Below are 14,617 nucleotides of genomic sequence, written 5' to 3'. Positions count from 1 at the left end.
AGGCTTTCGACACCATCCCCCACTCTGGAATTATAGATAAACTCACTAAACTAGGTATAAATACCTATGTCACAAGATGGGTTGCCAACTGGCTCACTGACAGAACCTACACTGTGAAAGTAGCAGACTCCAAATCCGACTACAGACCAGTGACAAGTGGGTCCTCTCCTGTTTGGCATCTACTTCTCTGAAGTACAGGCTAACACAGAAGGTTTTTGGCTAACTAAGTTCGCAAATGACTGCAAACTAGGAGCCATAATCGAAACTCCTAACGATGTGGACATCCTACAAAAGGGCCTCACTGAGACAGATGCCTGGTGTCAAAGCAATGGCCTCAAGCTCAATGCCAAAAAGTGCACCATCATCCCCTCTGGTAAAAACTCTGTACCCATGAACTACAACATAGACGGTAGTATACTTAACACCGAAAATGTGATAAGAGACCTTGAGACACAAGTGGACAGTAGTCTCTCCTTTGATAATCACATCGCCACAGTGGTCAGGAAATCCTTCTACATGGTGCACCTCATCACAAAAGGTTTCTCATCCAAAAAAAAAAAAAAAAAAAAAAAAGAGGTCATTGTTCCCCTCTACTCATCATTCAGATCCATTTTAGAGTACAACGCCCCTTTTGGTATGTACCTCACAAGACATCTACAACTGGAAAGGTTGCAGAAATACCTCACAAAGAGGATTACCGGCCTCTGATGCTATACGCAGACAGTCTCAAAAAACTACAGCTTTACTCAGTCACATATCGCCTACTCAGAGGTGATCTCTGCCTAACATACAAAGCTATGTCAAACCCAGAGCTGGTGGACATGCTCCACTTAAAGAAATCTCAATCCCTCCAAGCTACACGCTCTAGGGACCTAAACCTTGTCACCACAATAAACAGAATATGCCGGCGGGATACACTGGAATAAACTACCTATCTATATTAAACAAAGCTCCTCATTAGCACTCAAGAAAAATCTGGATGATTGGATGGAAAATAGGAAATTCACCCAGAGGATCACCTCTATGGCTCTGCTAGACAGTGGCACAGGAAAATAATTTTCTTGGGTGGCAAAAGCCAGGGTACCTTTTTGGCTGGGCTTGTAGCCTAGTACCTACCTATGAACATTAGCAAGTAACAGTATGCCAGGATCGGTCATTCATTTGTGTTCTTAGACATTCATTTTCCTATTCCACGTTCAACACATAGTCCAGTAGTTACAAGTGTTGAACTTTGGGAGTGAGTCTCTGTGATGCTTGCAATATACAACCATTACATGGATAAGTAAATGTTGTAAGCATTGTCTGGCATAAATGTTACGGTATGTATGTGCATAGGATGAAGGTTTTACCCCCTTAGGTGGTGAGCATGTGTGCTATTGATTGCCACTTGGCCAGGGCGAGGGCATATTGTGCATGCCGACATCTACCTACACCCACAGCAACTGGTGGCTCTGCTTCCCCTCTGACTCCTCATCTGCGTGTTGTTGTAGTGACCCTGACAGCAGTGGTGGTGGGGCGTGTGCCCCTTCCCCTTGGTGTTCCTGCTAAAGCTGTTCTCAGAATAATACTGTCAACAATGACACAGACACTGAATATTTTAGCATACGTACAGGGATTGTATTGCAGGGCCCCCAATGCATCTAGGCACTGAAACTGACTTCAGCAGCTCACACACATGCTCTATGACATTTCCTGTTTCAATGTGTGCCTCATTAAAGCATTCTTTGGTGGGTGGGTGTGCACTTTTGATAGGCGCCTTCAACGACAGCTCCAGTACATAACCTGCATCCCCCAGCAAACATCCTCCCTGGAAAATCTCTGATAGAATTGGGGAGTTCTGCCAGATATGCGAGTCATGGTAACTGCCTGGCTTGCCAGCATACATTCAGGATTGATTCTCTTAGCATTATATAAGACTTGGCAGTTAATGGAGTGGAAGCCCTTTCTCTTTATGCACGCCCTTCCCTGTTCCCCAGGTGGTGCTTTGATTTAAATGTGAGTGCAGTCTATGGCACTTAGAACTTCAGGGAAGTGTGTTACAGGACAGAATCCTACATGGTTGTTACTCTGTCCTCAAGTGGATGGGAAAACTGTATGCAATTACTGGGATGTTGTAGCATAACACTCAGGAATTGATGTAGGATCCTGCATGCTGATGCCTGTGAAGCCCGAAGGGTTAAGGTTAAGTCATTGTGCCACTTCTCTGTACGGGGGTGGCTTACTTCTCCCTGCTTTGGAAGTGGGAGCCCCCCACTGCTTAGGTCTGTGCGCATCCTGAGACTGTAGCCTAGGTGGTCTGCTGTTCCTGGGTTTGGACTGAAGGCCTGGAAGGGACTGGAAAGGACCAGTTCTTTGAAGGCCAATGCCTACTGAATCTGGGAGGCTGTACTTGTAGGAAATCTTTAACAGTTTGCATAGATTTAGCTTTTTCCTCCATCCTTTTGAGGACTTCTGCTTTGTTGCCAAAAAGGCCATCTTGGTTTAGGGGAGCATCCAGTTAACATGATCTGGCAAGTTTTGTTCCTTAAGCCAAGCATGCCTTCTAAGTGACAGCAGACCTGCAAGATGCTTCTAAAGCTTCAAAACCACATTGCAAAGTATGTTTACCAACTTTTTCTGCAGAATGCATTAAATCTTTCAATTCTTTGTGTTCAGCACAGTCAGGAATCAACATAATTTTCTGTTTAAGTAGTCCCATAATATCCTGCTACTTTAACATACGAAACTGGCAATTTAAAGCTCTACTGGCCAAAGTAGCAGAAGTGCATACCTTCTTACCCAATCTGTCTAAGGTTCTAGAATCTCTATCAAAAGGGGTAGGATTCTTGGCAGCAGGAGCCTTAATGCCTTTTGGTCCTTGTGAAATGGTCTCTGGATCCGCAGAAGGATTCTTGAAGAGGAACAGAGAGTCAGGTATTCTGCAGTACCTATCAGGTTTTCTGGCTAAAGGCCTGTGTTGAGGCAGAAGTAAGAATTCCCCAAGTCTCTTTTTGGACTCAGTAATCCTGGCTTTCTCAGCGGAAATGCTCACTAAGAGTATGCAAGGTTTCACCGAAAGAAAGATCTTCTGGAGGGGAAGCAGAGGGAATGGAATCATCTGCATCATAAGTAGATCAGGGCAAATCCTGGTAATCAGAAGGAACAGAAGTATCAGATTCCTGATCAGAAGAATCGGAAAGAAATTCAGTTCTAGGTCTCAGAGAGGGAAGGATGGCTTCCCCTAATTAAGGTAATAAGGTCTTCAGTCATTCTAAGCATTTGTTTTTGAGCAGTTTGTTCGGTTTTCGAGGCGTAGTGTGAGTTTTTGGCCTGGATGAAAACTATGGCGTCAGTTTAATATGAATGTCTGTAGGCCTGAATACACCCTCAAAAGCCGGTGCCTGCACAGTGGCTCCAGACCCATCAAAGGTAGTAAAGACATTCGCAAGTTCCATAGTCAAAGAAGCATCTTGTGGCATACTGGACTCCAAATTGGTCTCAGTAGAGGCCTGCGAATCTGAAGTAGCGGGTATCAGGGGCTGCAAAAGCACTAAGTACCTGTGGACTGGCGACTAGCTTAATGGAAGAGTCATCGGCAGTTTTGGACCTATGCGGTCTGTCTGTCTTTATCCTTACGTTTTTTCGGAAGATCGGTAGTCGGATGGCTTAACAAAGCCATTTCGGAGTACACAGAGTACGAAAGTAATTCGCTGCAAAAATAGCCTGATGACGAATAGTTCGGGTGTTGAACAAGGCACAAAACTGACAGCGAGGAACATCATGGTCTGGGTCTTAACAGGGGATGCAGTATGAATGAAAATCTCTGGGAGGTATTTGCTTTCCACAGGTAAGACAATTAAGTTTTACTGACATTGGTTAGAGCAAGAAAAAGGATCCCCAATGGGGTGCTTATCTTTTTTGAAGACTTCAGTATGAAACTCAAAAACAAAAATTTCAGGAGACTGCTGACCAGCAATTGCAAACTGCTTCGGGCACCGAACGGCAAGAAAGACTAATGTAATGGCGTTGGCTGCATGTTTTACACTCCTGACGACCTGACGTCATGGAAGAAGAGACAGCATCCGACGCAGAAATCCGAAGACTCTGGTATTCAGGCCGGCGGAGGGCTACCAGCAGGCAGATAACCCAAATGTAATGACTGCAACCGTGAAACACTAAGAACATCAACAAATGTTAGGATGGATAATGAGGGTATATTTTTCCATCTACTCATTCCTATGTACAGCCATCTCTACTGTCTTCCTCTTCACTTCCAAACTTTTGAAAAAAAAAAAAAAAAAATCCTGTGTGGAAGACTTCAATTAGGAAAGTCTTATCCACAAGGACAGTAAGGCGCTTCTTTTAACATCCTCTAACAGGGGTTGAATTCTCAACCAAGCATGCCTTGATGACAGATACTTTTACTGTCCCTCCTCATGCTGCAATGGTATAACCACATACCTTAACATGTCTGCCCACCTTCCTAGTCATATGGCCCATCCTGGAAATATCGACCTTCAGGGCCTTCTCCCTGATCGCTCATGGTAGTTTTTCAACTTGTTTTTAGAGCCTCTTTTTGTATTTAGCCATGTGGGTCGGGCAACTGGTGACCAAGAATGTCAGGCCTGCAGATTTGTAGTCTACCCCACAAACCCATCTAGCATCCTACCCTCTCCATCACTGTGATGCTGCCAGGGGCTCTAAAGCCCTTCAATGAATGCTCCAGCCACATTCACTACTGGAATCCTGTATAAATACAGGGAGGTCTGTTGGAATCAACAGAGGCTGTTTGAGAGGATGAGCCTCTAACATGGGGGTACAGTAATAAGTTTTAGCTTACCCAGTCATCCTTTTATCTCAAGACATCTCTCCTTGGCCTCCAGTATGAAGTATCCCCTTCTGTAACCAAGAATAGCCTCGAATGAAACATCCTCATGCAATGAGCTTAAGGAAACAGTTTTTTGTTATCGTCCATGTCATACCTAACAGACAACATCCCAGAGGCATATGCCCAGTCTTTGCCATCTTCTAAAGAACCTAGAGAGGGAAGTTCTTTTTTTTGTGGGCTCAATGCCAAAGATGGAAGTAGGGGCAGAGATCTGCTGCAAGTTTGATCACAGTGCAAAATTCTCCAGTGTAAGAAAGTGGGATTATAAGTAGAATCATTGGCCCTTCCAAGGCCTGGGGCATCACAAGTATAAGCTGCTCATTATGGCTGGGGAATACAGAGTAAATCAGTGGAATATGGTTGATGTTTTGGCCAAATGATCCTTTTTGGAGGTGTGACTTGTCCCCAAAATGGATACTGTGTATTACTAGTCAGAAGAGCCAAATTTTTTTTATCTACCAGTTGCAGTCTACCTCCACACCTTGTGCAACTATAGCATGGAACAAGATGTGAGAGAACATGCTAGAAGCTGCTGATCTGCTACCTCAAAAGGGTTCATGCAAAGGCCACCACTCAAAAAGGATGAAGGGCTTCAAACAGCTGAGAAACCATCTCACTACTTTTGGAATTAATTGTCCTGCTAAATGCAAGGGGAGAAGTCTTTTGGACCTAGGTCAAATCATTTAGTGTCTTCTCACTCATGAGTAGTTATCTGTGACAAAATTCCTTCTGATAACTCTTCATGATAGCACTAGAATCCCCGCCCCATCAAACAGCTGTTACCTGTTATGGCTGTGAGAGAGCCTCCGCCTTTTTCTGTACCAGTTACGTATTGAGAGGCTTTGTTATTTTTAGGATCTTCAGAGTGAAATCCACACAAATTTGCTAGCTTCCTATAAGACTCTCTCTCAAACAAAAAAGGCACTTGGAATGCAAATCAATACGTAGGATAAGGCACCTGCTACTGCACCCGCACCTGCATGAGGCATGTCACAGGAAGTGGAAGAAAACCTTCACTGGGAATCTTTCATCACAAGGAAAATAAAGCTAAACAAAACTAGTCATAGAAAATATTTCTCCAATGGGGTACTTCGCTTTCAGAGAGTTCTACAAACTGGAACTTTAAGGCCAAGACCAGACATAAACCACAAACCTTCACGTGGAAATGCAGTAAGGACACAGACACAGTAATAAATGAAGGTGGTGGTGCATACTGACTGACTCCTTTTATCTAGAACACTGTTGTGTTTTTTTTTGCTTCAAGAAGGAGCAAGCTAATTTCAAACTTGGCTGCAGGCGAACACCTGCCATTTTGGCCCACTTCCATCTGTTATGAACATTACTGCAATGGTGATTCATATAAAGATCACGTCCTCCTCCTCTAAACTGTATAGAGAGGTTTCTGGTGTACAGACAATGGTAAAGATAATGCAATATGTTAATTGCTTAAATAAGAAAGTGTTTTAAAATCCATACATATCAAAACAATGAACATAAAATATTGTACTATACCAGAAAATAATATTCTGAGCTGGCCTGTCGAACTTTGGTGCCAGGACTAATTATTTTGCCTTCAGGATGACCAAATGTAACAGTATCTCCTTCCTGTAGAACAATTTCACCTAAAATTTCAAATAAACACATATTTAGAGTAAGAAAGCTTCCACTACTGTGCGTCTTTTCCCACAAACACAGGCAAGTGAACAAAAAAACGTATTCAGTTACACAAGCAGTACAACTCAAGGAGTAGTAATCCTTTCGGCTACAGGACTGGTTTAAACTATAGTAAATATGAGTGCAATGCCCACTCTTGCATAAATAAAAATGATTCTTTAAACACCAGCAAACTGAGACTAGTGCCAGCCACAGTTGTGTCAGTCTCTAGTCCGCTTGCCAGATACAAAAGCAGGAAACTGAACTAATAATGAACAGATCTCACAAGAGAGCATGGAACCAAAGCTCTGATCAGTTCAAGTGGAAGACGTGACTCTCAGGGCACTGGTCATGCACTGCACTCAGTGCTAAAGGCCACAGAATGGACAACACATATGGAACAGAACACTAGTATAAGAGAGCCTACTTAATCTGGAATTTGTCCTGCTTTCTAAACAACATAAAATTAAAAAACATTTTACACTGTCCAAATCCTTTCATAGCTCATTGTATGTATTTTGTGCGTTATTGAATTCTGCCACTATTTTAATGCGAAATTCACTGCAAAAACATTTTCTAATACCTGATCTAACATCTCATCTCCAAATTTCCATTCTGTCTCAACTTTCTGAAAGAACAAGTTTCACTCCTGCAACTCCACTACCACCAACACATCCAGACGTTTCTGTCATCTTTCTCTACTGGATACATACAATCAACCCCCCCCCCTTCCACACCAGGTGAGGGTGATGCATCAGCTGTTATCACCTCAAACAATTCACAGCCACTGTCCTACGTTAACGGTCATGCCTGACTGATGCAGGTCTTCTCTCACACAATTCATCCATCTCTTATTTCCACTTGCCTTTTTCCTGTCTCTTGCAAATTTTTATTACCATGTCTTCTGCTTTTCTGCACGTATGACCAAACCACAATAATCGGTTCTCATCTGTCCCCCAGTGTGCATCTTACCATACATCTCAGGCACTTCAACTCCATCACCTCAAAGCTTTCACTGCTCTACCTCCACTGCCCAGCTTTGCGCCATAAAACAGGCCCGATTGTAGCACTGTTTTCTACAGCTTTTTCAGATTCTAGGTCATTCTTCTGTCACACACTAGTCCTGACACCTTGGGCCAGTTGGCTGCAGCACCGCTGGTTCCAGCTTTGACCTCCTCATTCAGAGTTCCATTCTCCTTAGCTACCCTTCCCAGACATCTGAAGTTGTAAACGTATCCGTTCCACTACTTTCCATTCTATCTCAGTGTTCATTGTCTTTAGATTCCCTCATTTGTTGCCATAGCTGTCACGTCTATACACAGGTTCACCTCATGTGCTTCAGTTTTGCATTCCAGCCCACTATTTGCTGAATTTCCTGGTTGTACCACAGTCTGTAGAATGCAGATTTGTTGTTCTATCCCCTCAGACCTAATTGTTAATAATGTCCATTAATTAGTATGAACAGCAGTGGGCTCTGAGCTGAGACCTGGTGCACACCCACTCCCACTGGAAATCCCTCAAGAGTTCTGACAGTGGTTTGACATGCCACATGAGTCCTTGTATACAGCCTGCATTAATTCTAATTGTGTTTTGAGGACTTCAAACCACTGCAATGACTGCCCAAACCAGTTTTTGGGACCTTGTCATCTGTATTTTCCAAGCGTGGGTATAGCCAAGTCAGACTATTTTTTCCATCTACTTCAGACTCATGACTGCTGCACACTGAAGGGTTGAAAGTGTGAAAACTGGGGAAAAGACAGTAAAAGCTATTGATTTTTTAGTTGGTGACTTGCAATTACACCAACTAGACATCAGTAAATCAGAATCAGGAAAAAGTTAAAGAAAATTCAACCAAAGAATAAGAAAAAAATGGTTTGGAAGAATCTTGCAGCTGATCAAAGAAAAAGTAGTCTATATTTCAGCTCTGGTACTAGAGATAGCTTCCAGTAATTTAGAGCAAAACATTTTAAACCACCTCTGACTGCATTTGATTTATAATTGATATACTGAAAATATATAAAGACAAATAACAAAAGGCTAGAAAATGGAAGAAGCTTGAACTATTCAAAAGAAACAATAAACCTGCAAAAATCAGAAACTGCAATAAAGAAAAGGCTGGCCAAGTAAAAACGGAGTTGGGGAGAAAGTGTGCAGAGTAAACCAGATATCTTCTGATGTACCAGAGAAACTGAAAGGAACACACTGCATTCATTTTATAAAAGTACAGACTAACAAACTGGATTGGTGTTCCACAGCAGAATTTAACTGAGAAGGCAAAAGAAAACAGCCAAAACCAATGTTATTAAAGATGCATCTAAGCAACAGAAAAAGAGTGGTAGAAGGGAAGATTATTAAAAACTGGGGACATCAGGATGCATGTGGAAAATGATTATTCGCTGTATACCAGTTAGAAGAGAAACAACTTTATCCTACCCATCAGAGTATCATGAAGAAGGTGCGACAGTCAAGCTGCTGTATTTCAGAGGTCTTCAATTTTTTTTTTCCTGGAAGATCAGACATTTCTGGATGCAGAAGAGGCTCAGGAAGAAATAATATTTAGCCAACAAAAGGTGACCTAGTAAGCAGGACGGAGACTGCTTCTCATTCTTCTGACAACAAAGTTTGCAAAAATACTATGCCAGTGAAGCATTTTCCAGTATTCAAAAGGTAAATGCTCAAGTGACAGAAAAAGCAAAAGAGCCGACTGGAAAAAAATCAAGAATACCTTCACTTGAAGCAGCGACTAGTGTTGGGAAATGGAGAGGATTAGAAGACCAGCAACAGAGAAATTACTGAATAATCAGTAGACAACGCATCAATCCCATTATTTATAGAATTGGGAATTCAAATGCATCTCTGAAAGAGCCAAGAAAAACTGGAAACTTGCTTACTGTGTTAAACTTGTGTGTGAACTGTAAAGCTTACACACCCACTCAGTTAAAAATGTCTTTGCCTGTGCATGTAATTTTGTACAGTGCACACTCAGGGGTATTTTAAATGCAAGATGCGAGAAATCTTGTCAATGAATACTGTACATATCAAAGTAAAAAAAAAAACATCCAGGTTAAAGTATTAAAAGAACTTTTAATAAGTTAGGCGCTTTCATTTATATGCATGCAATAGACATCACTGGACCATTTAAAAACTCGTAAATGACTTTGAACCATATAAAAAGACATTCAAATAGACACCCCCTGTAAAAACACCAATCAAAAGCTTCAAAACTAAAAACCCACCAATTACATTAAAGAACCAACAAACAAGTAATTCATGTTGAATTTTTCTAGACAAAAACTTGTGCTGATCTAAAACAAAAAACTAGTAAGAAAATCTAGGATGAAACATCCTTAAATAGTAAAAAAACAACAAATACTGTCACTCGGATCATAACTTAGCAGCTCTAAATTTCAATTCAATAGTGATCAAAATAGCTTCTTTCAAGTCAGGTGGACTTGTGGCATACAGGCGTTATTGCCAAACCATGTGTGTGTGCAATCGTTGATTCTGCCAGGCACCACTATACAAGCCTGACTATCTTTTCAAGTATAGAAAAACATCCTAAAATTGACACAAGAAGCTGCATGTCTGGCCAGGGCACTTTTACTATCATTCGTGTTTATACTATACAGGTGCTGATAAATCTTTTTATTAAAGGTTTATTTCGTAACAGTGTTTAATTTCTTGATTGGTGAGACCGTTGATATTATTAAATATTATTGGCCTTTTCTACTTAGAGGAAAAAGTTGCGTTAAGAATTTATGGCATACTCCTCTGGTATCTTTGAAGAGGAGACGAAGCATAAAAGATATGTTGGTGCATAATAAATTTTGTGTACCTAAAGTGGGATTTAATATCAAAATATGTAATTTTGGAACATGGGCTTGTGGTCGCTGCTCCATAATGCCACCATGTAGTTAGATCCTTTGATAGTATTAATGGTGTTAGATTTAAACCAATAGCAGAATACTCATGTAATACAGAAGGGGTAGTTTATGCCCAGAGATGTTCCTGCAGCCTTTTTTATATTGGGAAAAGTAAGAGATCATTTAAAGTTAGGCTGCAAGAACACAGCACATCAGGACTAGTCTGAACGTCCAGTAGCGTTTCATTTTAATACTGTTCATGGGGGAATTATATGTATCTGAGAGGCTGTGTTTTAGAACATGTTTCAGCTGAGAATGCAACTCATTTGAAAAATAAATTGGTATATAAAGAAAACATTTTTATTTTAAAATATGGTTATGACACCTACTGCTCTTAATAAGCAATGTAGCTCTAAATCTCTCTTGTAATTTTTTGAATAATTGTTTTTTACTGGATTATTGTTTAACTGCTGCTAACGGTTAGCAGTATTTATTGATATCAGTTTTTTTTGTTCGTCTCCTAGGCCTGTGGGCCGAGGCGCTAGAGTACTAACAACTGTTTTTTTAGTGTGTTGGATAATAAATATGTTTTATTCCATTGGATTGCTGGCTATCTTCGTTGTGGATTCTTTAAAATCCTTTTATTAACCCTGTTTGTTTTTCCCAAACAGAAAGCGGGAAATGTACAAAACCTTGCCAGGTATACCACCTTGTCTGTGAAACATGAATAGTTTTCTTTTAGTAAACTATTTTTTTTTTATTTTATCAAGTAGAGACCTTCAGTTTCTATGTCAATATATGGGCATTGACTACAAAGTCTGCATTTGTTAGTTTTAATCAACCCGTTGTAGCATGTTTTATATGATCTTTCCAGAATGCCTTTAATATTTGCTCCATTTTTAAAAGTAAAACCTGTTTCCCAAAGCATGCTTTAAGGTTTTCATCCCCTTGCAGGATTCTCCAGGTTTTACTTGTAATATTCTGTATATCACATGACTACAGAATAATGCAAAACCATATTTGCTGAAGTGTGTGAATTTTGTGCGTCATTACCTGGTTTACTGACTTGAATGTCTAAATTGGGCTTATACAAGCCCTTTTTGATAACGGCAGTGAATTTTTCACTCCTTTCACTGCAAATTTGTACATACTGATGGTTACTGTCCAGGAATCCACGTTTGAGAAACATGACTAAATTTGTCAAATTCCATTTTACATACAATATCCTCTGATGTCAGTCTTGAGGTTCTTATGAACTGTCTTTAGAGAACACCTCCCTCTCTGTGGGCAGAGTGACAACTTTTACAGTATAGGAAAGTGTTACAATAGGTGTGTTTTCTGTACATAGTGGTGTTAAAACTGCCATTTTTATCCTTTGTAATTTCCACATCCAAAAAATGTATTGTATTTACTGGCAGACTGTTCCAGTTAGTCAATAAACATGTGTAGCTGATCAACACTGCCTGCCCATATTAAGAAAAGATAATCAAGGTATCAAAAAAGAAGTAATGTAGTTACCATAACTTTCCATCTGAGTTGTTAGACTTCATTAGTCATCAACCTGTGGGCTTCGGATACGGACCGGATCAGAGACGGCAGTTTCACCAGCAGATCCAAGCTCCTCCGCTTACCCATAACACCACTGCATCTCCTTCCTTCCCTCAGATCAAGTTTGCCGTGGCTTCGCCTACAATGTGACCCCTTGAGCTCCAGGCTGGTAGGACAGTTTTCAGGTATTTTTTGTGCTTGTGTATATTTTGGGTATACTTTTGACCCTTTTTCCTTACTGCCCCATTCTCAGTTAGACAAAAAAAAAAAAGTAGAGTTTGTTTGGGTAGTGTAGTTAGTGCAGGCCTTCTTCCCCTTTCCCGCCCAGAAAGGCCATTCTTTACTCTGGTATTTGGACCGGCCGAGGTCTACCCAGCAAGAATAACCCACAAGTGATAACCCAAACAATAAAACACTAAGAACATCAAGACCACAATTCCACAAAACCTTTAGAAGCTGCTCAAGAGCTTTGAAACTTGACCTACAAAACCAGAGACTTAAACGGTTAGCTTCTCGTATGGATCCGACGTCTGGTTCCTTGGACAAACCTCCAGTCAAGAAGGCAAGAAAGTCTAGGCCTGAACAGACTGCTGTGCCCTCCCACTCCAGCCATACCTCTCAAGGCCGGTGAAGGCCCGTAGTCCAAGCCAGAGTCCTCGGATCTTCCTTTGTCGGATAGCCCAGAGGAAACTGGTACTACAGAGGTCACATCCAGGAGAGATTCACAGGCATTCAATTCTTGCGGAGTGCCGGCTAGCATCCAGCCCTCAGACCCTTCATCGTACCTCAGAGTCTTCGACACTGGAGTCGCATAAAAAGAGAAAACTTTATTAGTAGCCGAGTTGGTCTACACTATTAGTTAAAAGAATAAGCATATCTCATCCTCTGTCTACTCCTCCCGAAAAACCTCTGGACTTGGCAGGCCTTCACCCAAGGCCTTCTAAAACGCCTTCCTGGCCTTACGTCAGGCACAAACCCAGTCCAGGCTCCGTGGGCTTCTATCTCCGAGGGATCTGGCCCCAATGTCTACTCTGGAGAACAGGATTCTTCAGATGAGGAATTCCTCACTTATTCTTCTCAAATTACTTTTCCTCTGGGACGTGCTTCCCCAGAGGGGTCCCAACGGCACACACTCCCCAGGAAAGGACTTCACCTTTGGTGAGACTATTACACAAATGCAACATTTCTTCAAGTGGGACAGCAGCCAGGTCAGAGACCCAAAAGAGATGCTATGAGCTACTCCAATTGGGGCTTCCCAGCCCCTCTGCTGTACCCCCCCCCCCGTATACCCGTCATACCTTGATGCCTTCCTGGCTGCTTCAAAAATTTCTGATTCGCAGCCCCCTGCACCCAAATGCCCAGATAGATTCTATAAGGTCCCTGATTAAGCTAAATTCCTGAACAAAGCCCCCATCTGCAGACCCTTCAGTTACTACTGCGGCTGCTGACAAAACTTCTAAATCATTTCCCTCCACCTCTCTACTGCCAAAGATATAGAGAGCAGACCCATGGAGCGCCTGGGATAAAAGTATACACCTCTGCCACCTTAGCAAGAGCCATCAACTACCAAACGTACATGGCTAAATGCTCTTTGACTCAGATGGCAGATGTGGTCAAACAATTGGAGGAGCTCCCAGACTCCCCAGCCAAGGCCAAAACATCTTCTCTCCTTAATTCCTGCACCCAAGTAACCAAACACTCCATTAAGTATAGCTATGACGCCGAAGCTTCATCCAGGGCTGCTGCCTCTGGATCTGTCATCAGGAGATGCTCTTGGCTTAGATTACAGCTCCTCCCTGATTACATCAAATCTAAACTCCTGGATGCTCCTCTAGACAATAAAGACTTGTTTGGTACAAATGCTGTGGACCTCTTCAAGGCTGTCTAGACTAAAAGGTAAGGATCTACAGGAACGGAGACATATTTTTGTCTCCCCAGTCCCACGTTTCCAAAGAAATTACCCTGCCAAAACCTTCTTTGTGAGGCCCACAGCTAGGAAAGTGCCAGCTAAAACCAGAAAGAACCACAGGAAACAGCCCCTTTCTAGGTCTGTTCCCTCCACTCCTTCAAAACAGCCCTTTAAGGGGAAGCCTGACAGCCTGTGACTACCAGGCTCTTGACCCAGATACCTCTCTCTCCATGCATCTCTCCCTATCCCTCCCCACCTGGAAAAGTACAGTTTTGTACCTACCATAAATGTAGATGTTAGAGTGCTAATACAGCTGCAGTCATAACAGATGGGTTTTCCTGCCGTCAGGCGGGTCCTTGGTCGGCCGAATTCCAAAGTCTAGTCCGGCGTCGGTTTTTGTCGCTTCTTCCCAGACGTCAGTGCGACAGGGGTATAAAAGAACCAGCAGACGCCATTTTCTTCAGTTTTTATTGCCCCAGATGTCAGGTGCCCCCAGAAGGAAGGCAATACATAAATTTATGCAACAATGCAATGCAGTATAATCAAAAAACAGTAGTTGCAAGCAAATACACCATAAAAAGAATACCCCAATCAGGATGTATGAGGAGGTGTTAGCCATTAGGCCTGTTCCAGAGGGGAAGGAGGGAGGGAAACCTGGACTGCAGCTGTATTAGCACTCTAACATCTACATTTATGGTAGGTACAAAACTGTACTGTGTTCATCATGCATACAGCTGCAGTCATAACAGATGGGTAGAATCCCAAAGCTAAAATAAG

At 42.0% G+C, this 14,617-nt stretch overlaps 1 protein-coding gene across 1 annotated transcript in view; it reads right to left on the bottom strand.

The window, feature by feature from the left end:
- LOC122797951 overlaps positions 1-14,617 on the bottom strand; it is a 209,002-nt gene that overhangs the window by 41,395 nt on the left and 152,990 nt on the right. The window contains exon 3 of the mRNA XM_044066472.1: positions 6,380-6,489. Within this exon, the coding sequence (XP_043922407.1) occupies positions 6,380-6,489 (110 nt within the window). The remainder of the gene's footprint in view (positions 1-6,379; positions 6,490-14,617) is intronic.

The sequence above is a fragment of the Protopterus annectens genome, chromosome 3.part1 (genome assembly GCF_019279795.1).
Source record: "Protopterus annectens isolate FY-2018-M chromosome 3.part1, PAN1.0, whole genome shotgun sequence".
Lineage (NCBI taxonomy): Eukaryota > Metazoa > Chordata > Ceratodontiformes > Protopteridae > Protopterus > Protopterus annectens.
Note: the sequence above shows the minus strand (reverse complement) of the source record. Positions and strands in the feature narration are given on the sequence as shown.